The sequence below is a fragment of the Ostrea edulis genome, chromosome 2 (assembly GCF_947568905.1).
Source record: "Ostrea edulis chromosome 2, xbOstEdul1.1, whole genome shotgun sequence".
In the NCBI taxonomy this organism is placed as follows: domain Eukaryota; kingdom Metazoa; phylum Mollusca; class Bivalvia; order Ostreida; family Ostreidae; genus Ostrea; species Ostrea edulis.
The window spans coordinates 15,009,761-15,037,140 of record NC_079165.1 but is presented as its reverse complement, the minus strand read 5'-3'; the positions used below and the strand labels follow the sequence as shown (position 1 = coordinate 15,037,140).

Here is a 27,380-nt window from a genome sequence, read left to right as displayed (position 1 = left end):
TAGATTCTTTTCGTTGGTTTGAAAATGTGTGCATGAGGAAAGGTGAAGATCACGAACAGTGATACGATAAAGAATATCATATCGAGCTCAAGGGAATCACGATATGCTTTAAAATCAATCAAACTGGTCCGAAATATTTGCTAGCACCTGATGACAGAGTGCATGTGTGTCAATGTAGTATGACCATGATTTCCTTGTAATACAGATATCCGTAGTTTGTGTTTCCTGTAATTATTTACAATCAACTTTTTTTTACCAGGAAATCTAACTTCCGGGATGAGAACTAGTTACGGACCAGTAAACACCAGTTGCTGTGAGAGAGGATATTAAACTAAGAGAGAACCCCTGAAGGTAGGCTTCTGTGACGTCATCATACATCTGCACGTGTATTTGCTTGAGGGGGTTACGGGGATGATTTTATGCCATTTAGGGGTTTTCATTCTCTCATTTTCGGGCGGAAAATGTATGAACTTTGGTCGCACACCCCTTTTGTGTTCCGGATCCGCCACTGTATATTATATGACAGACAGATTAATGATATTTCCTGTGGTAATTAAACACAAATGTTTAGTTTACTAGAATGAATTGCTTGTTCGGTTTACCAAAAAACTACAAAAGGATAGAAAAAAAAATTGCAGGGACATAAAACAATAAATAAAACAATAACAAAAAAAATATACTTTAGTAAACATTCCGATTGGCCTCAGTTTTTGTTTGGTTGTTTTTTTCACATCCTCGATTTTAATCATTAAAACTAAACTGTCATAAGCTTATAAAATATCTTGGGACAACATAAATGCATGCCATATGTGGCTAATTATTTAGGGGGGATCATCCGACTATCGCTTTAAAATCTGTGTTCGTTTTAAATCTCTACCTTTCGCAAGCATATTATTTTCACTACGTCAGATATTTGCAATGACAAATTAAATGCCAAACTTCATCTTGGGATGGAGTTTGTAAGAAATCTATTCCACTTTGATCTTTAAAACAATCCTTGGAATAATAAAATAGCATCAAAATATTGTTCTGCGATGAAAGACAATTTCCCATAATGAATGAACCAATCTTGACCAAATAAAAGTTATAACAAATATTCTCATTGAGTACAATAAATCCTATGATCAGTAATAGCATTCTGCCTAGAAAGGCAAGAAATAGCTGACAGGAAGCTGTAAGTCAGTTGTCAATCGATATATCCCAATTCATTCTGACTAGGACGGGTGTATCTTAATAATAATGCAATACATTATTGCTTAAATGACTCTAAAGTCAACCCTCCACTCCTCCTCTACTCCTCCCCTCCCCCAAAAAATACTGATAAAAAATTTATTGATTGATTTTTTTATGGTTTTACGCCGTTATGGCATTATTTCAGCCATTTTACGGCGGGATAAATCTGATATGAATAATGGTTAAATACAAACGGTTATAAGTGCGGTATTTAAAAGAATGTTACTTTTTAAAATTATTATACCTTAACGTCCATTTAAAAAATTACTCGAATGTGGATTTTCTACTCGAAATGCCTATAATTTTAAGTCATACTTCCGTGTCATCTTTGCAGGGTTTTAATCCAAAACCATTTGTAGATTATATTCATTTTTTAAAAAACACGATTACACATCATATATATTCATGAAGTTTTGAGACATTTTTTTTTTTTTCTATATTTCGATGCTTCAAAAAATATTGTCTATCGCATGGTGTTTTCACTTTATTAATAAGGGATGAATGACGGTGAATTCGCATATTAATGCAAAATTAAACCCCTGACAAAATGTTAAGAGTTATAGCATGTCTTAAGGTCAAATAAAGGTGAAGTTAAGGATAAAAATGGCTATGAAAAGATATTTTATATAAATATGTTGGCGATTGTTTCTTTCATAAGGCCTGATGGGGTCACTGAGTAGGCTAGTGATGGATCAAGGATTTTAGAGCGAGAAAAAAGGAATTGAACTTTGAAAGGAATAGTAATCAGGTACTTTTGATGTGCGAGTTTTTTATTTATCCATTTTTATCTTCTTTTTTGCAAATTGAATTATTGTACATATTCATTCCAACTGTCTATCATTGTAATCTACACAATTTACCTCACACTATGTTGTCTACTACATTAAAGGAAATTATTTTGCCGTAATCTTCTTGTGTTGGTTTAAATATTATTTTACGTCCCGTTCTAGATTCTTTCACTCCTGTAGAAACAGCTTATGTTGAAGTACCACAAATTTTGATCTGTTGTATGACTCCGTAAGACGATGGCATTACGAAACGATGTTATTTAAAGGGTGTTTTAGCGATATTTCACAACAGAAATGAAATCATCCTATGAAAAAAGCTTCAAAGAATTAGAAAGCTTACATACATGTACATGCATGGTGGCATATTTCTGCCATTATCTGTCAGATAATTAGATCTAATTAGTAGTTGATCATTTCGACTTGTCAGATAATTTTATTTATGTGTCAAACAATGATAAGTTTTAACAGTAACCGTAAAATGCTTTCACGCCCAAAATGTGTCATCCACATAACAACACAATTATCTGACAACTCGACATAATGAGCTGACATGTCGATATAATGAGCTGACATGTCGACACAATGATCTGACTAGTAGACATAATGATCTAAAATGTCGACATAATGATCTGACATGTCGACATAATGATCTGACTAGTAGACATAATGAGCTGACATGTCGACATAATGATCTGACAAGTCGACACAATGATCTGACATGTCGACATAATTATCTGACTAGTAGACATAATGAGCTGACATGTCGACATAATGAGCTGACATGTCGACATAATGATCTGACTAGTAGACATAATGAGCTGACATGTCGACATAATGAGCTGACATGTCGACGCAATGATCTGACATGTCGACATAATGTTCTGACTAGTAGACATAATGATCTAAAATGTCGACATAATGATCTGACATGTCAACATAAATATCTGACTAGTAGACACAATGATCTGACATGTCGACATAATGAGCTGACATGTCGACATAATGATCTGACATGTCAACATAAATATCTGACTAGTAGACATAATGATCTGACATGTCGACATAATGATCTGACTAGTAGACATAATGAGCTGACATGTCGACACAATGATCTGACATTAGTTGACGGTAGAAATAAGCCACCATACACTCGAGAGAATATTATGTTATAATTTTTTTTGAATATTTAAATTGAGCCATTGTATGTGGATATTGAACCTTTTTTATATTCACGTATTACCTAGAAGAATATGTACACGAGTTTTAACAATCACTGTATGAACTTTAATCGCTCATAAACACTTATCCAGTTACATTTATTCCCCCACAATTACAAATTCCCCCATAAAGCTCCACATCACGGAACAGACCGATCATTCACTAGAAATAAACTTCACACATGATTTGTTGATTATATAAGATACTAGTCAGATTTCCGCCTCTTGTTCCGGCCGTTAATCAGGACATATGAATGTGTATAATTGTATTCAGTATGATGTAGCAATGCATTGGTACGTCAGATTATTGAGGACGAATTAATTATTCCATTCTTACCGGTCAGTCAGTCACCCTGTTTGTTTGCACCAAACACGTATTTACTGCTGTTATTCCGAGTAGTAAAATTCGGATTGGCCAATTTCGAAGTTGGTACTTAATGAGGTGTCGAATTATGTATGTGATGAATAAAGGTTTCAGAGATGCATGAAGGGATGCTGGGAAATCCGGAATAGCAAACTGTGATCAACCTCATAAATCCGGAATAGCAAACTGTGATCAACCTCATAAATCCGGAATAGCAAACTGGTCAATCTCATAAATCCTATAAAGAATACAAAATTAAGAGTAGAGGAAATATGGAATGAAGAGGTGGAATCTGGTTCGTAGGAGGAGTGAACATCTCTTGTTGACCGGTTACACCCACCGTGAACCCTATACCTTGATCAGGTAAACGGAGTGAATCGTAGTCAAAATCAGTGTGTAAAGAACCACCTAACAATCTGCATGAAAACAGCATTCGGTCCAGTAAGAGCTTGCATTAGGGTGTACTAAAGAGAATCATCAACAGGAAATCTCAAGTTTCATTAAGGTTGATACGTTTCCTCCTATACAGTACCTCTTGGGATATGACGTCATAAAAAGGTTCTGTGAAACCTTTCTGCTTTGCCGATAGCTTATATTTAGCTCCTAATAGGTTTCTTGTACTGCTTTATTGACATTCTCAGTATACCATTATCTTAGTATTTACAAGGGGCATCCACATTTAGGATATTGTATGCGTACTTATTTAAGCGTATTTGAAATTTGTTGCAGTTGGATCTGATGCACTATATGGTGTAATTATGATTTAGCGCTTCTTCTATGTATGATAATGAATAAACAATGATTTTCATAGCTTAGCGCAACTCTAAAGTAGCGCTCATGCTTCACCGCCATATCCGCTACGCTAAAATTTTAACCCCGCTAAAATAATTACACGTACAACTTGTCCTATTTTGATGTGCAACATTTATTAGCAGATTCATGATTCACACGTGCTCGGATAAGATCCTGTTGGTCAAGTTTTATTTTTATTTGGAGGTTTATTGTGAAGTGTACATCTTGTTTAGCAAATTACGCATTGTTAAATATTTTCCTGGGATGATCTCGATTTGATGTAACGCAATGGGGATGTTGTGCATATGCTAGTGCAAGCATCCTGGTCGCCCTACACGTTACCATGGTTTTGCGGGTAGCGTGTTTGTCTGATTACTTAAATCATACGGAATACAAGTGATTTTTGTCTGATTGACAGGCGGCATCTGACTGTCATCAAAAACAAGGTAAGGTACATGTAGCCAAGACGTATCATTACGCTATATTGCTTTCTAGGGAGGATATTTCAAAAGTAGTCTGTCCCTTGCATGATTTTTGTAGATTAAGAAATAGTTAATCAAATATTTTTTTAAAAAAATGATTTAATGACCATCTGGCACGTATTTGGGTTAGGGAAGATAGCGCCACCTACTGGTGAGAATTAGTATGATAGTAAAAGCGTGAAATATTGATATAACTAAAATATTCTGAAATATTAGAATGATTAAAAGTAAGGTTTGTCTTCCGCATGCTCTCAAAATTTGCTGGTACCCTTACCATGAAACAAATTTAAAGAGAGGGCGGGTCTACTGGTGTAATTTGCATCTATAAATTACAACATAAGGCCATTCACAACAAACTTGACATAACAACACAAAGGATGTGGAACTGACATACACATGAATGTGTTCTATTGTACATGTTGAGAACTGACATACACATGAATGTGGTATATTGTACATGTTGAGAACTGACGTACACATGAATGTGTTCTATTATACATGTTGAGAACTGACGAACACATGTGTTATATTATACATGTTGAGAACTGACGTACACATGAATGTGTTCTATTGTACATGTTGAGAAGTGACGTACACATGAATGTGTTATATTATACATGTTGAGAACTGACGTACACATGAATGTGTTCTATTGTACATGTTGAGAACTGACGTACACATGAATGTGTTATATTATACATGTTGAGAACTGACGTACACATGAATGTATTCTATTGTACATGTTGAGAACTGACGAACACATGTGTTATATTATACATGTTGAGAACTGACGTACACATGAATGTGTTCTATTGTACGTGTTGAGAACTGACGAACACATGTGTTATATTATACATGTTGAGAACTGACGTACACATGAATGTGTTATATTATACATGTTGAGAACTGACGTACACATGAATGTATTCTATTGTACATGTTGAGAACTGACGAACACATGTGTTATATTATACATGTTGAGAACTGACGTACACATGAATGTGTTATATTATACATGTTGAGAACTGACGTACACATGAATGTGTTCTATTATACATGTTGAGAACTGACGAACACATGTGTTATATTATACATGTTGAGAACTGACGTACACATGAATGTGTTATATTATACATGTTGAGAACTGACGTACACATGAATGTGTTATATTATACATGTTGAGAACTGACGTACACATGAATGTGTTCTATTATACATGTTGAGAACTGCATATACGCTTATTTCAGAGAATTAAAATATCACATTATTCCATATATTGATGATTAAAAGTTATGATAACGAACAGTGATCAATCTCATAAATATCATAAAGAATTGCAAATTAAGAGTAGGGCAAATACTGGCCCCTGGAAACATCAGAGATGGGATCGGGTACCTAGGAGGAGTAAGCATCCCCCTTTAATCGATCACACCTGATAAGATTCTGTACACTTTTAAATTCCCTACACTGATCTAAAATATTTCATAAAACTTCACGTAAATTCTCTTTGGCAAATCTATTGAGATTTCTGTGACACAAGTAAACTTTATTCAAATCAAAGTAAACAAACCGTGTAACATCGTACTGAAACGCCATAACTAAGTGATTATTTCGACAATACGTATCGGTGATTCAGAATCGACACATTCTTATTTACTTAACAGACAACTTCAGCCTGAATGTATATATTGTGACTGTCCATTAACTATACATCACATCCTTATAGAATGTAGTGATTTTTCGCCCATAGGAAATATACTTTCTAATAATGTGCAAACAATGCAGGAACTTGTTACAAACATTGATAACCGTATTATTATCCATTATTTACAAGAATGCAAATTTTACTGAAAATCTGAATACTTTTATAATACACATCGCGTATGTTATACATTATTTACCTGTTTCATTTCGTTGGCTGAATTCTTGCCCAAAACGGCGTAAACCCATAATCAATCAATCTGATTGGAACCTTGCTTGAATTTCGCTCTCAATCTACTCTTTAATAAAAAGTGAAGATAAACGGTGTCTATGAGGAGTAAGCATAACGGCCGACGAAAACTGATGGCAGTCGTTCATGTTTGATAGTTCTATGATAATTGTGTGTTTTAGTCCTAAACCCGGAACTCATATTTATGTTACAAATTGTTAATGTTTGCAGTTGTACTAAATGTATAATCATTGTCTTGTTCAAGTTCAAAACAACACAAATCTGAAGATCAGTTCTCCTGCTGAGCATGGCACCCTCCGTGTCTCAGTAGTCACAATCTTCTAAGGATGGTGTCTTACCTTGTGGCCTGCTTACATACATGTAAGCTTCTGTACACTTAACATTTCATCTCGGAAATCCTCAGTTTCCATTGGGTCTAGGGGTTCTCACTTTAGGAAAACCGACAAAACTTTAAAATAGATTGGTCGTGTTTGTCTACTGTTAGACATACCTTTCTAGTTGATCTTGGGAACGTTTAGGTAAATCTTCTTTTATGTTGAAATGTCATTTTCTGAAGTTTTCTATCGGTAGTTTCATTATCGAAAAATCAACTGGCATCATAAAATATGTCCAATGTTTTGCACCATTGCATTTACTGAGATATCGGCCTATAAACATTCCCTCCCCTCTCTAAGGATCATTTACTGAGTTATTGGCCTATAAACATCCCCTCCCCTCTCTAAGGATCATTTACAGATATGTTGGCCTATAAACATCCCCTCCCCTCTCTAAGGAGCATTTACTGAGTTATTGGCCTATATAAGGATTATTTACTGAGTTATTGACCTATGAACATTCCCTCCCCTCTCTAAGGATCATTTACTGAGTTATTGGCCTATAAACATCCCCTCCCCTCTTTAAGGGTCATTTACAGAGATATTGGCCTATAAACATCCCCTCCCCTCTCTAAGGAGCATTTACTGAGTTATTGGCCTATAAACATCCCCTCCCCTCTTTAAGGGTCATTTACGGAGTTATTGGCCTATGAACATTCCCTCCCCTCTCTAAGGATCATTTACAGAGTTATTGGCCTATATACATCCCTCCCCTCTTTAAGGATTATTTACTGAGTTATTGGCCTATATACATCCCTCCCCTCTTTAAGGATTATTTACTGAGTTATTGGTCTATATACATCCCTCCCCTCTTTAAGGATTATTTACTGAGTTATTGGCCTATATACATCCCTCCCCTCTTTAAGGATCATTTACTGAGTTATTGACCTATGAACATTCCCTCCCCTCTCTAAGGACCATTCCTAAACAGTGTATACTTTCGTTGTTTCATTTTCCATTGACGTTTAGGGCATCTTTGGAATCAGTGATAAAGGGTAATTCATCATAAACCTCGGCCTCACTAATGCTGGTTCTATAACGTCCCTCACCGTCCCATTACAAGTCAGATGTTGAGTTAAAATAAATCGTCAGGTTTGTCACTTTACATAGTTCTTTATGTATTTTATCCATACCTTAATTTGCGATGGTTCACCCTAAAACAATGGTCATAATTCGATTAATGGGAACAGCAATTGCGACAATTTTAGAATTGCTGTAAAATAGAACTCACTCATTGTTTTATCTTATCAAAAGCTTGTACATGAGAAGAAATAATCTCTCGCTGTGGCCTTCAACTCAACATATTGACGACGTTTGTCATAAAGTTGAGTTGTTAGTTTGTCGTCAACTTCCCTTATCACCTGCGTATGGTATTTCTCTCGCCCAACTGATTCTTGTTCTGTGTATGATTTTTAATTTGAGGCAGGCTACTGACAAATAAGATATTAACGGGGTTTCAACAGTTTCTATTGAAATCAGCATCTCGTAAATGCTATAGATATCATAATGATCTGATTTGCAAGTTCAACCTATCACGGGGTCGAATGCTTTCTGACGTATTTCATACCAATTGTTAGACCAATCTTTACATACTGATTTTGACCACGGATTATTCCGTTTTCCTGATCAAGATATAGGGTTCATGACTTATATGACCGGTCGACAGGGGATGCGTACTACTCCTAGGTACCTGCTCCCACCTCTGGAATATTCAGGGGTCCGTGTTTGCCCTACAAATTTTGTATTCTATTTTACGATTTATAAGATTAATCATTGCTTGTTATCGTCACTTGTTCATTGTCCTCTTTTTTTAAATATAATCCTGTAGAACGCTAACATTTGGTGAGCTATAATCATGGTTCATTTCCTGGATTTAGATTGACATATACTGACATTTGATCGTTTCAATCTTCGATTCCTTGCTTAGATTAATCCCCGAATAGACTTCCACATCACCATTGTCACTTAACCAGTAAAACAAGGGCGTAAACTCCCAATGTGACGAATCCAATCTGTAATTCTTAACATTATTGATTGAATGAATATTGTTTAACGTCCCTCTCGATAATTGTCACTCATATGGAGATGTCACTATTGTCTCATCCGACGGACTGCCCCTTTTGGTCGCCTCTTACGACAAGCAAGAGATACTGAGGACTTATTCAAACCTGGATCCCCAACTGGAACTTTTAAAAATTATTGACGAAAGTGGCATAATAAAAGCTAAAGTAAAGAAAGCATTGATAATGTCGACGGTTCATCCTAATTCTGGTGAACAGCAATGAAGTACACGTTGTCGTTTACTATCCTGCAATGTTGTTAATGCTACCGTAACTCAGCAGTGATGTTTTCTTTATGCTAGTGTAAGCATCCTGGTTGTCGTAAACGCATGTTATGGTTTGTGAGTAGCGTGCTAGCCTCATCACATCCAGTATTCGGAACGCTGTTAGTTTTTTGTATGACTGACAAGCAGTATCTGGCTGTCATCAAAGGCAATTTAAGGCGGCTACGACGTATTGTGTTAAATCGTTCTTTTCATACCGATTTTGAATACGTATTACATTTGTATTTCGTTCACTTGACCAAGACAGAGGATTCATGGTGGGTGTGACCGGTCAAGAGTGGATGCTTATCCTTCTAGTCACCTAATACCAACTCTAATATTTCAGTATTTACCCTCTTTATTTGTGGTATTTATGAGATAGATCACTTTAGGTTATCTCACCTTGAAAAGATGAAGATAACAAACAATGATCAATCTCGTAGCCCCTATAAGGAATGCAAAATTAAGAGTTGGGCAAACACGGACCCCTGGACATACTAGAGGTAGTATCAGGTACTTAAGAGGAGTAAACATACTCTGTTTATCGGTCATACCTGTCGTGAGTCCTATATCTTCATCAAGTACATTGGGTAATCCGTAATCAAAATCAGTGTGTAAAGAACGGCCTATCAATTGGTATGAAACACGTCAGACAGCATTTGACCCAATGACAGGTCTTTGGGAATATATTTCACATGCAGCGTGTTCCTTGTATCATTCTCTTAGAGTAATAAATACCCGTAGCTGTAATCTTTATAAAGACCACGTGACATTGGACATGGGTAAGGCTACTTGCTATTGGCAATTAGTGTAGTATTGATAAAAACGGGGGGTTATTGTAAATATTAGGGATAAGAAGGAAAGTTTGTCTTCACGATCTCATGAATTGCTGTAACCTTTATAGTAAAACATCTTCGAAGAAAGAATGCACAATATAGTGACATTTACAACAAACTTGCCATATCATCAAAAAAGATATGGAAGTTAAGTACAAATGAAGTTTTACGATAGCTACATATGCATTACGTTGAAACCTGCATGTTTGGCCATACTACATACTGATTTTGTTTACGGATTACTCCGTAAAACAAGGTTATGCTGAACCTGAGGATCAAGATAAAGGGTTCACAACACGTATGTCATGTTAACAGGGGATGCTTACTCATCCTAGGCACCTGATCCCACCTCTGGTGTTTCCAGGTGTCTGTGTTTACCCTGCTGTCAATGTTGTGTTCTTTATACAATTAACGAGATTGATCACTGTTTCTTATCCTCGCCTTCTTGTGATACCATACATTAGAGAATTAAACATTTGCAGCAATGGGGGTCTGATATTCACGAATTACACTCCTAAGTGTCAGGGGCACGTGTAACTATAAGTAAAGTTTGCTGTGAAATATTGATGATAAAGATTGTGAAAGTGTTATAGACTTGGCCTTCTAACTTGTTCTTGCTAAATTCATTGTCCCAGTATAACACTGTACTGAGGAACCAGAAGTGTCTGCTGCAATTCACCAGCAATGGTGACGTCTCCATATGAGTGAAAAATTCTCGAGAGAGACGTAAAACAATATACAATCAATCAATCTGATGCGACACCCAGTATAGTCGTGGAGTCCACGTAAAGATCTGGGTGCCTTCTGACTGGTAAGAATAATTACTTCCAGTTGTTAATATAAGAATCTTTAATGTTTCAACTGTGGGCAGATACTTAGAACGTTACCTGTGGGCATATATTTACAGCGTTAACTGTGGGCAGATACTTAGAACGTTAACTGTGGGCAGATACATGTACTTACTACGTTATTTGTGGGCAGATTCTTACAACGTTAACTGTGGGTAGATATTTACAACGTTAACTGTGGGTAGATATTTACAACGTTAACTGCGGGTAGATATTTACAACGTTAACTGTGGGTAGATATTTACAACGTTAACTGTGGGTAGATACTTACAACGTTAACTGTGGGTAGATATTTACAACGTTAACTGTGGGTAGATATTTACAACGTTAACTGAGAACAGATATTTTTAAGTTTAGTAGTTTCACACATGGCAATGTAGAACACACATCGTTATACCCACATACCTATGCTTATATAAACACACAACTAACGTTCAAACATAAAGCTGGAAAGATTGGTTTTATGCTGATGTATAGCGAATCAACTCCGTGTGCCTGTTCATATAAGTAGATACGATCCCAGCTGGAGTGGGTCTTGAATCTCGGGAGTGTGTTTCCCCGAATTATGTTTGTGCTACAAGACGAAAAAGAAAATAAAACGCTTAAAAAAAATTCACGAAATATGAATGTGTAAAATGTACTAAATTGTACTTAGTGGTACCCAGCGAAAACTGACACGCGTCCAGTAACGTGAACTCGTCAAGTAGTAATAACAGGTTTTGAGAACGCCCCTGACGTAGCACTATGTATTTACTAACCGAACAGCTGATCGCGACGTGCACTTTGCTCAACGAACGAAGCTCGCACATTGTATTCTTTTACTAAGGAGAAAAAAGACGTGTTTCTACATTGAATAGCCATGGCTATCGATAAATTTGGCGAGGAACTAGACGCCTCTCACGGGCGACAGGACAATGGTAAGGCCTGGTTTTAATCTTTAAGTTTTGGAAACCGCATCCGTAACGAATTAAATCAATATCATCCCATTCATAAAATTGTCCAAGCCGGTGCGCTAAACGGATACACGGTTTTAAGAGCAACTGAGGTTAAGGCATTCGCGATAATTGTTTACAAAATATCTAATTTTAGGCATGTAAAATATTGCAAATCATATATATATATATATTAATTTCGCTAATTTGTAATATCGCTGTTGATCGTGGAGATACTTTACGTAAGGCATAAAATTCCTTAAGTGGGGGAAATAGTGGGGGTTTTACGTGAACTAAACCATTATGACGATATTACCACGCAAAGTATTTATAATTATTAAAAAAAAAAATATGCATGATAGTAATTTGGGGAAAATCAAAGATAAGTTTTTGGATAAACACTCATTTTTGTTATTTTTAGTACACAGGAAATATATTCACTGTAAGTGCGTACAAAGGCCAGTTTTTACATCGTTACACTAAACTCATTTATTTATTCAATATAATACTTATCGAGCTAGCTGTGTGCAAACTGATCATGCGATGTATTTTTGTTAAATATATACATAAGAAATACATTGATGAATAAAATTGCTGTCCATGGTAATATTATATTGGATTTTACACCCGTAAACCCCACTAAAATGTAATAAATTCTTGTATCTCCCAATAAATAACGGTCACAAATACTTAAGATAAAAACTCCGTGAGTCAATTACAAGTATTGCGCGTGTAAATCTGACCCACATCAGTTCCGCGGAACCCCTCAGACACGGAAACATTCGATGACCTGCTGGTCATTTAATGAAGGAAAAGCAAATACTGTTAACGAAGTAGGTCAGCACGCACGAATCGTGTGATCCTCGGAATCGGAAGACAGCTCTAACACGTGCCAAGGCTTGCATTTGGGTGCATCAGTTTGCTCCAGAAAACTACAAAACTATACATGTCATATTATCGTACAAATTAGATGACTTAATGCGCACAGAATGTCGTAATTTTTCCGTCAGTTTTTCCTCTTCCCCTTGCAATACTTACAAAAAAAATATTCTAAAACAAATACTGAAACATATTTTTATACAATCTAGGGGATGACGAATTGAAGCGTATGAGCGATGTCCTCAAGTTGTTAGAAATGAAAAAAAGAGACGAATCCCAGAATTCCTCGGAATCACAGAGCACGTGCTCAGAGGAGTCAAATGAAAACTTGGCGCCAGATGGTGGTTGGGGGTGGCTGGTGTGTCTGGGTAGCTTTGTCATCAACTTCATCCTGGACGGAACAATGTTCTCGTTTGGGGTGATGTTGATGAGTCTCCTAGAGTATTTTGACGAATCCAAAGCCAAAACGTCTTGGATAGGATCAGTCCTGTTGGGGCTGAGTATGATATTAGGTAAGCTTCAAAGTATGATATTTCTCGCTATATCAATCGATAGCAAGGTATTCCTTGAAAGATATTATTTAAACGTTGGCATATACATACTTTTGTTATATTATTATCTTTTGGTTATTTTGTATTTACGAACTGTGATATTGTTACATGTATGTAAATTTTGTTAGATTGACGATGACACAGTAACTCTGATTATTGGCGGGATGGTATTGTTCTATAACGTCATACCATTGTCTCTATTGTACTTATCAAAGTCTTCTGGTCGTCTAGTTGGAACCTTAATAGAATGTCCTTCAAAATATCAATCTAAATTTCCCAGGAAAATGGTACGCGGTTTATCCAAATCTTATTTATAAGTGACGACCCCCTTACCAGACTTATTAAGAGCGACAGTATACCCAGAATAGATTACAAGAAGTGATAAAAAGCGAGAAAACGGGGGCAGTGCAACTGTTACAAGGTCTCCAGCAAAGAATTGTGCCTCACTGCGTGACGCCAAGTTTCTGACACTATTCCTGTCTGTAGTGCGCACTGAAACACCTTCACCTTTTACAGTATCCCGAATATGTTCACAAACAGGAATTAATATTAACCTCTGTAATTCAGTTGTGGGTGTAAAAAAAAATACCAGTGTTTTCTTACGTTTTCATGCATACAAATTGGCAAGTGGAAAATAAGAATCATAGCTTTATATGTAATATAAGTGTCCAAATTTTGTAAGATATATTTGGGTACCCCTTTCTGTCGGCTGAATTCTTTTTATGTTAGTTTATGCTTTAATTGAAATAGATTTCCACTGAATTTCCCTCGTGTAATGTCCACCTCCTGACCTTATAAATATGTACTAAGGGCACCACAACTTACAATCTAATTTTTGTAGTCGACACGTAAACAAGTTCACACAAACATACTCCTAGGTGAACTTTCGCTGTCTGCAATGTCACGATTTGCCGGTTTTCTAACAATTGCAATGCAGAAGGGTAGGTGTCCGCCATGCCAAAAAATTTACAATTTCGCGGAGATATCTTTCGTACGGTTATAAACGTTACTTTATCAGCTAAAACATTTCTGTTATATGTTTGTGATTTGTTGTAACGTACGACCAATTTAATAATTCATACACAATATTAATGACCTTTACATTCAGCAAAGAAATTGCACCATTAATCTGACCTATTGGATTTAGCACAAAAATAGTACCATTCATAATTTAAACAACGATATGCTTTTGAACTTCGCATTCAGCACTAACATCTTACGATTCATAGACAATGCTTCTGACCTTCACATTCACCACAGAAATCATATTCGGGTTGAAATAGGTCCTCAGTACCCCTTGCATTTCTTACGAGACGACTAACTGAGGCGATCTTCCGGATGAGACCGCAAAACCTGAGGCCGTGTCTCACAGCATGTGTGGCACTATAAAGACCCCCCCCCCCCCCTGCTCAAAGGCCGTAAGCGCCGAGCATAGGCCTAAATTTTACAGCCCTTCACCGGCAATGGTGACGTCTCCATATGAATGAAAAATTCTGGAGTGGGGCGTTAAGCGCTATACAACCAACCAACAATAACTTGACCATCACATTCAGCACAGAAATCGTACCGTTCAAAACATTGACGTCGATATAAGTCACTTTTATGACCCCTTTTCTTTACTTACCCCAACGCCTTAGGGCTCTTTCCATGAAATTGGACTTTGATTTTATAGAACAAGTTGGTTTTTGGTTGGTTGTTTGTTTTACGTCTCGTCGAAAAAAATTCATTCATATTTAGACGTCACCAGTTTATGTGAAGTACCTTCAATTTAGACCTATGCTTAGCGCTTACGATCATACATGTACGCAGTGAGGGTTCTTTATCGTGCCTACGCCTGCTGCCATGCAGGGCCTCCGTTATTCGGAAGACTGTGGATTCTCACGTCTAAATGCTATAAGCGTTTGGCGAAGAAGCAATCACTGCGTCTTATGTTTACGTGTTAGGTTCGATGCGGTCATAACACGAACGGGGCTCGAACTCTCGACCTCCAGGTTACGAAGCGAACGCTCTACTACTGAGCTACCGTGGCCGGTACAAAACAAGTTCTTTCTCGATAAACCGTAAATACCCGAAATGTAGAGTGTGCTAACAACGTAACCTTGCTTATTATTTGCATTTCGTCAGGACATTGTACCCTATCTTGTGGAGGGCAACGAATGATCAAATGCTAATAAACCAATTGAAGTGTAGACATTGAACCTGTGTGGCTTTAAAAGTAACAATAACAGACTTTATATCCAACCTCCTTTGACATATCTAACCTGCGATAGAGATATTCACATAAAATCGTCAATCTTTTTGACAAACGGGATGATTTCAGCTTCTCCGTCGTCAACTACCTACAGTTATGTAGCAATATTCCATTAGCACCTGCATATGGTGTTTATATCTCTCAACTGATTCGATACGCAAGAGCTTGTTCTGCGTATGGTCAGTTTTTAAATCGAAGCAGGCTACTGACAAACAAGTTGATGGTGCAGAGGTTTCACAGAGCATCGTCCAGAAACTCCAGGTCTTGTTTGTCATTATCGATATTGATATCATCATCAATAAATGCGCTTCTGTCACACACACACACACACACACACACACACACACACACACACACACACACACACACACACACACACACACACACACACCCCGTGTGGTATTTACCACTGGGCTGTTTCCTGAATGGAAATCACTCTGCTGTATTAGAGGGCCCTTTTCTGTTGACCATACGACATCCTGAAAGTCAAGATCCTAGTATTTTTCTTCAAGATGAAAACGAAATCAAATGTCTTCTGTGTGCAAGATAGATTGAAAACGTACTCGGAGATTTAAGAGAAACAGATTTTTGGCGTAACACTACAGTTTTAATTCATTTCTGTAATGTCACTCTCTTTAAACTGAATGGAAGTCTTTATACAACACGGGGTCCTTCTGTTATATCTAATGGAAAAATATTTAATTCATAAACAATTGAAGATAACGAGCATTGGTCAATCTCTTAAATCCTATAAAGAATACAAAATTATGGATACTTGCTACAGATACGAACTTTTCCGTTTCCAAATATGTCCGTACAAAATGTGTATGAATATCTAAAACATGTAAAAAAAAAAAAAAAAAAAAAAAAAAAAAAAAAATATAGCAACATTACAAACTGATCTCAGTTAAGTTGATCAAATTTTTAGTGTGTATAGGGTATTTGTTTACAGAACTTTCCTGTATAGAGACACTCTGTAATCACTGAACATTTGACACGTTGATTAGAAATGTGCTGTAGATGTGTTATGTTGATAAATAAGTATCAATAAATACTCTACAGTAAGGAAATATGCCCGAAAGAGAGAGGGGCAAACACAGACCCCTGAACATACCAGAGAGGTGGGAGCAGGTACACATTAGGAGTAATTATTACTTTATACATACATATATCGTATCAGTGCGGATAGGGTATTTATCAGTTGAGCTGTTTATGAATGACAACAATCAGAGGGGGTTATTTATGAATGACTGATATGTTGTATTTGCTTTATATTACAGGCCCCTTCGTTGGTTGGCTGTTGGATAGATTTTCAATTCGTCAGGTGACATTATGTGGGGCCCTTGTAGCTGCTTGTGGGTTCATCAGCAGCACATTCGCTCCTAACGTGGAAATTCTGATATTGACTTACGGGGTTATCGGAGGTAAATGGATCAATCTGATAATATTTTCATGCCCCAGTTACAAATATCCTAGGGTGTTTGCATAATAGGTACAATAGGTATATATACCAATTAGGGAAAGCGAGACATTGGTACGCCTTTAGTTCCCATCACTGAGTTATATCTAATTTGTATGAAGGTTCACTCTCCTGTACTAATGTGGGAAACATACTGAGCGGAGAATGGAAACATTCCACTGCTTTTACCACTTCATCTTTGTTTACAATAATCTACATGTGACTTATATTTGAATCACAGAAGATATTAAGTTGTTGTTAGTGGGGGTTTTGTTTTACATTTCCATTCTAATCTGGTCACTTCTACAGATTCCTGTTTCTGAACTAGTATCTCAACACAATTAATCTCAAAAACAACTATACATGCAGGTACTATATAGATATAGCTTTGGTTGGAATGTTCAAACTATTTTGTTGATTATATTTATTTAAAATCTTCCGATCACATCTACATCATAACATATATCCAACTGCGTGTTTAAATTATTAAATCCATAACTGAAAATTAAATTTATGATGTCTTGGCGGATCTAACGCTCTTGTATTACACGCGAAGCATGTGGCGGATCTAACACCCTTGTATTACACGAGAAGCATGTGGCTGATCTAACACTTGTAGTACATGAGAAGCATGTGGTCGATCTAAGACTCTTGTATTACACGCGAAGCATGTGGCGGATCTAACACCCTTGTATTACACGCTAAGCATGTGGTGGATCTAAGATTCTTGTATTACACGCGAAGCATGTGGTGGATCTAACACTCTTGTATTACATACGAAGCACACGGCTTCTAAGATTTTATATTTTGAGACAATACATGGACATGTTTCTATAATGCTTGATATACGATTCAACGTGCCATTACTGACATATCAAAAGGATATTGAAAAATATGTCTTAAAAACAATCAAATCGTAAACGAGATTTGCTACTTATTCAGGCAAAATGCAATCTACGGTCCTCCATAAAGTTGCATTGTTCTAGCCGATCCAGGGCTGAACTTTCGTGTTATGATTGCCCAGTGTGCTTTGTTTTCTGAAACAGAAGATGTTGAATACACAGAGTAGCGTCAGGACAAGTTAGCAGATGATAGATTCTCTTAAAGCTATCAACTTGGAATTGATAGTAATCAACCAAAGTATACAACTATATCAATTGTATGTTTCTTTTCAGGTATCGGCTTTTGTATGATGTTCATCCCTAGCATCATTGTGGTCGGTTTGTACTTCTGTCGAAAGAGGGCGCTTGTGACAGGAATAGCGATGAGCGGATCCGGTGTGGGAACCTTCGTGTATGCCTACCTCTGTGAAACACTGCTTTCTGAATTCAACTGGCGAGGAACAGTATTAATAATGGCGGGCATTTTGCTAAACTGTGTCGTGTGCGCTGCTTTATTCAGGCCACTATCAAGCAAGCCTGCCAAGAAACAATGTCGGGCAGCAGAAGGGAGCAAAATATACGACTGTGTCCAATGTTTTGACTCAAATGAATCTTCAAACACCACCCTAGATACGAAAGGGGAAGGTTTTTATACAGGAATGGAAAACCTGAGAAATGGATCAACTTTATTCAATTCTACCTCGGTCTTAGACAAGAGAACACGGGCCTGTAATTCTTACATACAGGACTTCTCTAACCGAGAGTCCAAAATGTCTTCCAAGAGAATGTATTCAAGTGCAGGCGTACTAAATCGGCCAGATAACAAGGGACAACAATGTTCTTTAAAAGTTTTCAATCCGCTTACCCGAAAAGATATTTACTACAGCGGAAGTATAAAAAATATACCAAAGAGCTTCTCGAGCTCTGAATCTATCCAAAGTGACCTAGGAGAGGAATTGTCCGAATTCGAAATAGAGGTTAAAGAGGTCACGGACACCTCTAGCTGCGGCTGCTTGCAGAAACTTGGCGGGACTGTAGATTTATCTCTGATGAAGAACAGCAAATTTTCCCTCCTGCTTCTGTGCATGGTGCTTTGGACAGGTAACAATTTCGCACACTATACGATCCATTTTAAGAGAATATTTCACTATTCACCGTGAAGAGCACAGAATACTGTAATTTTATGCAAAAGATATTGTTTCCACATAATAATGTAACTTTAGACTTTTAATATCCAGCTATGTTGATTATTCCGTGCTTTCTCACGCATATTTTCGCCCACCTATCTATCTTTACACTTATTTATTTACCTGAGCGTACTATATATATATATATATATATATATATATATACATATATACATATATATATATATATATATATAGTATGCACCAAATGCAAATAATGCTGTAGATTCCTTAGTTCACGTGATGCCGCGAAATGACTCGTGGAATATCAAAGATGTCGAATCATCCCACGAGCGGTATGGTGATCGAGAATTTATTTCTAACATGTATTTCAGTGATATGAAAATAAAATCGCGTAGTCACATTGGCGAGTGACGTTTCTCACTATATTACGCAATATTGAGTTTCCCGCGTGTGTTTGGAATCTACAGTATAAAAATTCATGAAGAACAAAATCTGAAAAAGAAATGGAAACCTATATCTGAACCGTTCAATAATTTCTAGTCTGCTATGGAAATTTTCAAATATGTACATGTATCTTAAGTGTTATATAAAATAGTTTTCACAAGCTTCCTCTCAGAATGTACTTTGCGTTTTGTCTGAGTCATATGCATGTTTTAATCACGGCTGAGTTAATGCATTTAGTGTGATGTACATGCACAATGCTTATAAAATAGATGTAACAAATATCGGGGTTTCTGAATTTTTCTGATCTCTTTTTTGCAATCGGAAAGAAATAGTTTACTTTAAAATCGGTAGTCTAAAATGGCCCACTGAAAGACCCCATGAATGATTACTGACGATTGCAGAATAAATAGTTGAATTTTTATGTGATTTGTAATAATTGAACACATTGCACAAATATGTACATCAGGGAACTCTACTTATGAGCTTGCAGTTCAATGTCGTTGAACAATTATATATGTGTACATATACTATCCTTGTTATTTTTTCTGTATAACGGAACAGGTGTTTAAGGTGGGTTTTTTCCGGATTACGATTACATGTTTTTCCAGGCATTATCATATTTTGATCTTTCTTTATGCTAAAGTGATAATTAGATATTTGTAACTTGGATATTCAAACAAAACATCCTTAATGTGAAAACTTACTGTTGTATGATATTTGAATATGCATCTGTTCCAAATTAGTATGAACACATATTGAATATATGTTGTATATTTCGTTTCAGTGTCTTTTTCTTTCAGTCACTTCTGTTTTTCAGGGGGTCGGGGCGTGGACGTGATAAGGTGGATAAATGGTTGCACGTGATAATAGGTCATGTGAACGTCCGGCAGTCTTACTACACAATATGCCCATGGTGAATGCCAGGACGGTATATATATAAAGAAAAAATACATAAGGGGGGCCCTGTTGTTGTTCTGCAGCGTTTCGTTTGATCATTTGCATGGAGAATACACGTACTTTCAATCTCATGTAAAGTAAGAATAACTACGGTGACGTCACCTCTCTATGTCTTGAAGTTGTTTTATGTGTTATACACCTAAATGAATACGAAAAGGAGACGAAGGATTCGTGAATTTCATTTTGATGTAAATTTGTGAAATAACTATCTTGTATGAGAGATTTGTGAAGATGTACAGGTATTTTACTCGACAGTGAAATGTAGACACATATTTGCAAATACGAAATAGCTATTTCGGTCATATTATACAACTATATTGTAGATATTCCGGATCATAAAATGGAAAGCGATTGTTGAAACAAAGATAATATGTATCCAATTTTAGAACTTGTGATTATTAGGATTAATTTGTAAGTCTTGTTTTATCATCGCATGAGGTCGTCCATTTCCTCTTTCTTACACTTCATAAAATAATCAAGCTTCTAGTTTTCTTTCCTCACAGTTTGAGCATCTGATAACTCTTGAAAAATTTGTAAAATTGGTGAAAAATTTGTATATGGTATTTACAAGTAATTTTGTATCAAATTCTATATCAAAGTAAAGGCACTCCGCAGCAAATGATCAACACATACCCGTATAGGAAGAAAACTTGATAGCAGAATTAGCTTTTAATGAAATATCAGAATGTGAAGTTAATTTTTGTAGATGTTAAGATTTGCAGGATAAAGAATTAAAACCACACTTTACAACATTTGGCCAGTAGGTGGCACTGGTCTACACTATAAAACTGCACATAATATTGACAATTGTTTCTTTGTAGATGGTGTTTAACTTTTCGTCGAAAAGTACGATGATACTTTTAAAAGATATAATTTTGCTTTTTTTCAATATAAAAAGCAAATTCTAACTATACAGTTTATAATATAAGAAAACAAGAAAAATTTTATCGTTGTTATTTTTTTCTAGAATCTATAAAAGTTCGGTATTTCATTACCTGTTTTTTTTTTCATTTTCCAGCACATTCCATAACGCTGACATTCTTACCAGATATGGCTGTAGCTAATGGTATACCACGTGATCAGAGTGCAAGTGTCATATCCATCTGTGGAATCGCGAACACAGTGGGCCGGATTATGGCGGGCTTTCTTTCCGACACATTTCATGTCAGCAGCACAGTAATCTACGTGGTTGCTTTGACGACAGCTGCTGCAACTAACTTCTTGTTTCCATGGTGCTATGATTATAACACGATCGCCATTTGTTCAGCAGTGTTTGGTTTATGCATGGGTAAGTTGTATGTATTGCACACATATTTCTCTTCACGATTTTAAATACTGTTATTTCAAGCTTTTTTTATGATTTTCATTTCTAACTCTGTGTTCAATTTTAGCAAGCATCGTTTGCCTTCGTACCATTGTGATAGTTGAACAGCTTGGAATTAAGAGACTAACCAGTGCCTTCAGTATGATCGCTTTTTTCCAAGGAATTGCCTTCATTCTGAACCCCCCAGCAGCAGGTAAACATTTTCATAAATCGATTTCAGGATTTAAATTCCGTAATATTGTTTGATTTAAAACTTTGTTTTATAATTTGCAATCATTGAAATATTTTTGCCAACAGGTTTGCTTTACGACTCTACAAAATCCTACATATATCCGTTCATTCTGTCCGGAAGTATGTATTTGGTTTCGGCCTTTGTCTGCGCTTTGATATTGTTCAAAAACTGTGTTTCACCAAAGGACACACAAACAGACAATATATCTATTGTGATAGATAGTGAAGGGACCTCTACTGATGACATTGAGGGGGCCTCAACCGATGAATCTCTACTCAACGTGCAAAATGATGGCATAATGTAATAAATAATCACTGTGATTGCGACTATCTAATGTATCTATTAGAGGCAAAACATGTGTTCGGTTACAATCTTCGCTTTCAGATTACGTACTGAAATAAAATGCTGTAAACAGCAGTATATATAGTATTTTAAGAAATGGGTGATATATATAGTATTTTAAGAAATGAGTGATATATATAGTATTTTAAGAAATGGGTGATATATAGAATCATAGGCATTTATTGATTTAGAATACATGTAACTATTCCTTAGCTTATCAATGCATCCTTATTCTATATATATCTTGATGTTTTACTGATCGTAGATGTTAATGGCAAACCAGCAACTCAACTTCCCGACAAGCTGTATGGCACCACCTTCTCCATCGTTGATTTCCCATATTTACATTGCAATATTCCATTGTCACCTGCATGTTGAAGCGATATCGTAGAACCGGGGTTTTGTGGGGGCGGGGGCATAAATTTGGCGGATATCGGTATTCAAGGTATACCATTGGATTAAGTTTGTATGAATTAATAAGCCACAAAACGGCTATATAGTATGTAAGAACATGTTCCACGTAGGATAAATTTCTAAACCGAGATGGGTTACTGATAAACAAGTTGCTGTTACATTTCTCGTTTTAAATAGCATTTCACAAATTCTATGGTTATAACGATCTAGTTTGCCCATACAACCCTGACATTGGGCAAATGCTGTCTAACGTGTTTCATACATATTGTTAGACCATTCCTTCCACACTTACTTTAACTACGGGTTACTCCATTAAAAATATCAAGATATAGGGCTCACGGTGAGTGTGACCGGTCAACAGGGGGTGCTTACTCCTCCTAGACACATGCTCCCACCTCTGGTATGTCCAGGGGTCCGTAATCTGGTATTCCCGATAGGAGTTATGAGATTGATGAATATTTGTTATCGTCACCATTTCACTCTTTACGAGACTGATCACCGTTCCTTATCTTAACCTTTCTGATTTATACTGCAATGTTTGGTATTTACTTCGTTATGTGTTTTTGAATAACATGTCAGTATACGGTTATATATTTTGTATTTAGTGTGACTTTCTTGGTCTGGGTGCGAGTTGTATTTATTGTGACTGGATGTGAGTTGTCTTCAGCAATGCTTTCAATTGCGACCGTGTCTTCACAATTATCGGTGTATGGGTATCGTGAATTTACCAAAGGTTGTATTATTCCTCCAAAGTTTATGAAATATAACTATTTATTTGTTGTAAGTAAACGCACAGGGATAAAATTGTTATATAATCATGATAGTATATAAATTTAGGGGTCTACCCCCTTCTGTAGTTCAAAATCTTTTTTTTTTACCACCACAAAATTAAACTGTTGCAGATTTTATAGTTTATAGGCATATAACACGGGACTATTTTCGTCTGAAAGGTCTGCATGAATTTTCGGAACGTGATATAAGAAATATTTATTCAGAGTCGCCCAAATAGTTTGTAAGAGAGAATAGGTAACTTGCATGGTGCGCAGAACTATTCATATTTACTTATATTGTAATATTGGACAGTCAAAGGCTGGAATGTAATATATCATTTGATTACAACGGTGTCATCATATTAAAGCATGCTGACTGCTGACATCATCATGTTTTATACCGCGACATCGTTATATTTCCGTGTTTTGATTTCTACATAATTATATAATATGTTCATGCGTAAAGGTTTTACACATCAACTATCAATTACATCATCAATTCATTGCAGATCAGATTAAAATTGGTCCTTTAGCACTGAGCTGGTCTAGAAAAATAATTTCTTTCTTTACAAATATGATATTTATTATTAGTTATATGTTGAAAAAAAATAATAAAACATGTTGGCTCATCATTCATCTTATGTTATAGAATAGGTGGTGATGTAGGGCATGCATGCGTTGCAGTTAACATACGGGCATGTGTGCTGACGTCATTAAGTACGTTATTATCCGCTTCATAAAGACTACTGTATGAAGAATAAGACTGTTAAACATATGGAGATGAATGAAAATAGACTGGGATACAAAATACCTCTTTTTATAGATAACAAGATCATTGGATAAAACAGTAGGCACTGTTTTCGCAACAACAACGTATGGAATTGTGCATGTCCAGACGGACTGATGTTTATTTTTCCCAATACACAAAGATGTACGTTTAGTCATAAAAATATGTACGATGTCCCACTTGCTTCATTTTCACCTCTCGTCAACAGACAATTAGCTTTACACTATATTCGCATAAAATTTTACTCGGATTCATTAAAAGGCTCGAATGGGTTGTTTGAAGAAGCCACAGCTAATCCATAGTTGGATTCCTCAACAAAGAATGAAAACTGAATTCTGTGGTTATAGATGTTGCCTATCACACGTTCTTTAACTCACCGCGGGTTACGGATTATAATCCTTCCAAACACTTGCATTTATTAACAAAAAAATAGATCCCGTCAACATGAGCTACATTCTTGGTCGTAAAAAGTTCAGTTTTGTATTCCATCATATTTACAGATAAAGTCTACACCCTGCACCTCCTACTGATATACTTGTACAACTGCATCCAAACGTTTGAGGTCATCCGAGGTTAATTTTCAAGTGAACTTTTCCGACCACCATTTGTCTGTCGTTTGTCCATCCATCTGTCTGTCTATCTTTAAACTTTTCACATTTTCATCTTCTCCAACCGGTCAATTTCAAGTTTGTCAAATGAAGGCTCATGTCCCTTCAAAGGGGAGATAATCAAGAAAAGAAAACAAATGGGATGAAGTCATTGAAAAATCTTCTGAATAACTACTTGACAAGAAAAGTTGAAATTTACATAAAACCTTTCTGACATCGAATACATTCAGGTTTGTTCAAATCATGGCCCCCGGGGTTAGGTGGAGCAACAATAGGGGATCAAATTTTACATTCAGAAAATATTTTAGAATTTTCTTATCATGGACCTTCAAAGTCATGTTAGTCATATTGGTGTTTAGGCATCGTCATTCTGGGAATTCAAATTGGGCTTGGGTCCACAATATGGGATAAAATATTTCTTGGAAATAGAGACTGAAAAACAAATCTTTTGAAAATCACAACAGCTGAACAACTGCAGGTCCAAGGTTACTGATGTGAGCGATGTGGCCGATCGACCTCCTGTTATAACAGCTTTACATTGGTTAAATGTGGACCATTTTATACAAAATCCTTCTAAATGTCCATCACTCACTAGTGATGCGGATATAGTTGAAAATGACTACATGGAGTCACTTATTTTAATGGGTCCGAAGTTCAGCGAGTCTCGATCTTTCAAATAGGGATATACCTATCATTGGGTCAAATGCTGCCTGACGTGTTTCATGTCGATTATTAGGCCGTTCTTGGCACACTGATTTTCACTACGGATAACTCCGTTTACCTGATCAGGATATAGGGCTCACGGCGGGTGTGACCGGTCGACAGGGGATGCTTACTCCTCCTAGGCACCTGATCCCACCCCTGGTGTGTCCAGGGGTCTGTGTTTGCCCAACTATTTATTTTGTATTACTTATAGGAGTTATGAGATTGATCACTGTTCGTAATCTTCACCTTTCACCTTTATCTCTGTTATGAATTCTCTTAATGACTTTTAATTACCAGACGATGGGTTCAATATGAAAAGAATCGTTAGACCTTCTATATACACTGATTTTGACTACGGATTACTTTGTTTATCTAATCAAGATATAAGGCGCATGGCGGATGTGACTGGTCGACAAGGAATGTGTACTCCTCCTAAGTACCTGTTCCATAATATCCATGGGTCCTGTTAATCAAAATAGTGTGTGAAGAACGGCCTAACAATCGGTATCAAACAGTTAGGCAACATTTTACGCAATGAAATTATGTAGCATTTGACCCAATGATAGGTTATATTGCTAAACTAGATATAGCGACCATAGAATTTGTGAAATGCTAACTTTAAACGAGATTGTTGACACGCCTGTAACATCAACTTGTTTCTAAGTAGCCTGTCTCGATTTAAAACCTGATCGTACGCAGAACAAGCTCTTGTGTAACGAATCAGTTGAGGGATATAAACACCATATGCAAGTGATAATGGAAAATATTTATTGCTACACTGTACATAAATATGAGAAGTTGATGATGGAGAAGCTGAAATCATCCAGTTTGTCATAAAGTTTAGTTAGTTTATCGTTAATATTTATTTTCAATAAAATATCTTAAGTACGAAGCAGATGTAGAGGACTCTGTGGTGTCTTTTATTTCGAGATCACAGGGATATATCGAATCAAAATATGAATGAAAATGATTATTTTTAATAGATAAAACGTGTCGATATATCTAAATGTCGAGTTGAAGGTCACAGCAAGAGATTTTTCTCTTCTCATGGAGAAGCTTTGGAATAAATTCTGTTTCAGTTAACACAGGATCACAACTTGTGGGTGAAACAAAACAGTTGTCCGCGGACCCAGTCAATAACTGTACATGTATACTATTTATTTTCCCAACAGTGCCGACAATAAACTGTACTATTCATTTCCCGCCATAGTGCCCACAATAAACTGTACTATTCATTTCCCGCCATAGTGCCGACAATAAACTGTACGATTCATTTCCCGTCATAGTGCCGACAATAAACTGTACGATTCATTTCCTGCAATATTGCCGACAGTAAACTGTACTATTCATTTCCCGCCATAGTGCTGACAATACATATCAAACTTCTGTATCTTTCCCATTTCCTTTGTTACAGTTATCAAAGACATTGTATAAGAAATTGGTCAGTTCAACAATGGAATAAAAGCATACCAACATCTGAAGGGA

General features: G+C 36.4%; 1 protein-coding gene across 2 annotated transcripts; it reads left to right on the top strand.

The window, feature by feature from the left end:
• Positions 1-212: 212 nt before the first annotated feature.
• Positions 213-24,427, top strand: LOC125681752 (monocarboxylate transporter 14-like). Of its 2 annotated transcripts, none has more exons than XM_056156183.1 (7): positions 213-351; positions 13,229-13,531; positions 17,102-17,245; positions 18,456-19,262; positions 21,732-22,001; positions 22,105-22,230; positions 22,335-24,427. In XM_056156183.1, exons 2-7 carry the CDS (start codon positions 13,249-13,251, stop codon positions 22,571-22,573), a joined length of 1,869 nt encoding a protein of 622 aa, XP_056012158.1. In that variant the 5' UTR covers positions 213-351; positions 13,229-13,248; the 3' UTR covers positions 22,574-24,427. The 2 variants fall into 2 exon arrangements, with proteins under 2 accessions (XP_056012158.1, XP_048777913.2); XM_048921956.2 differs by lacking the exon at positions 213-351 and adding an exon at positions 11,809-12,125.
• The last annotated feature ends 2,953 nt before the right edge of the window (positions 24,428-27,380 follow it).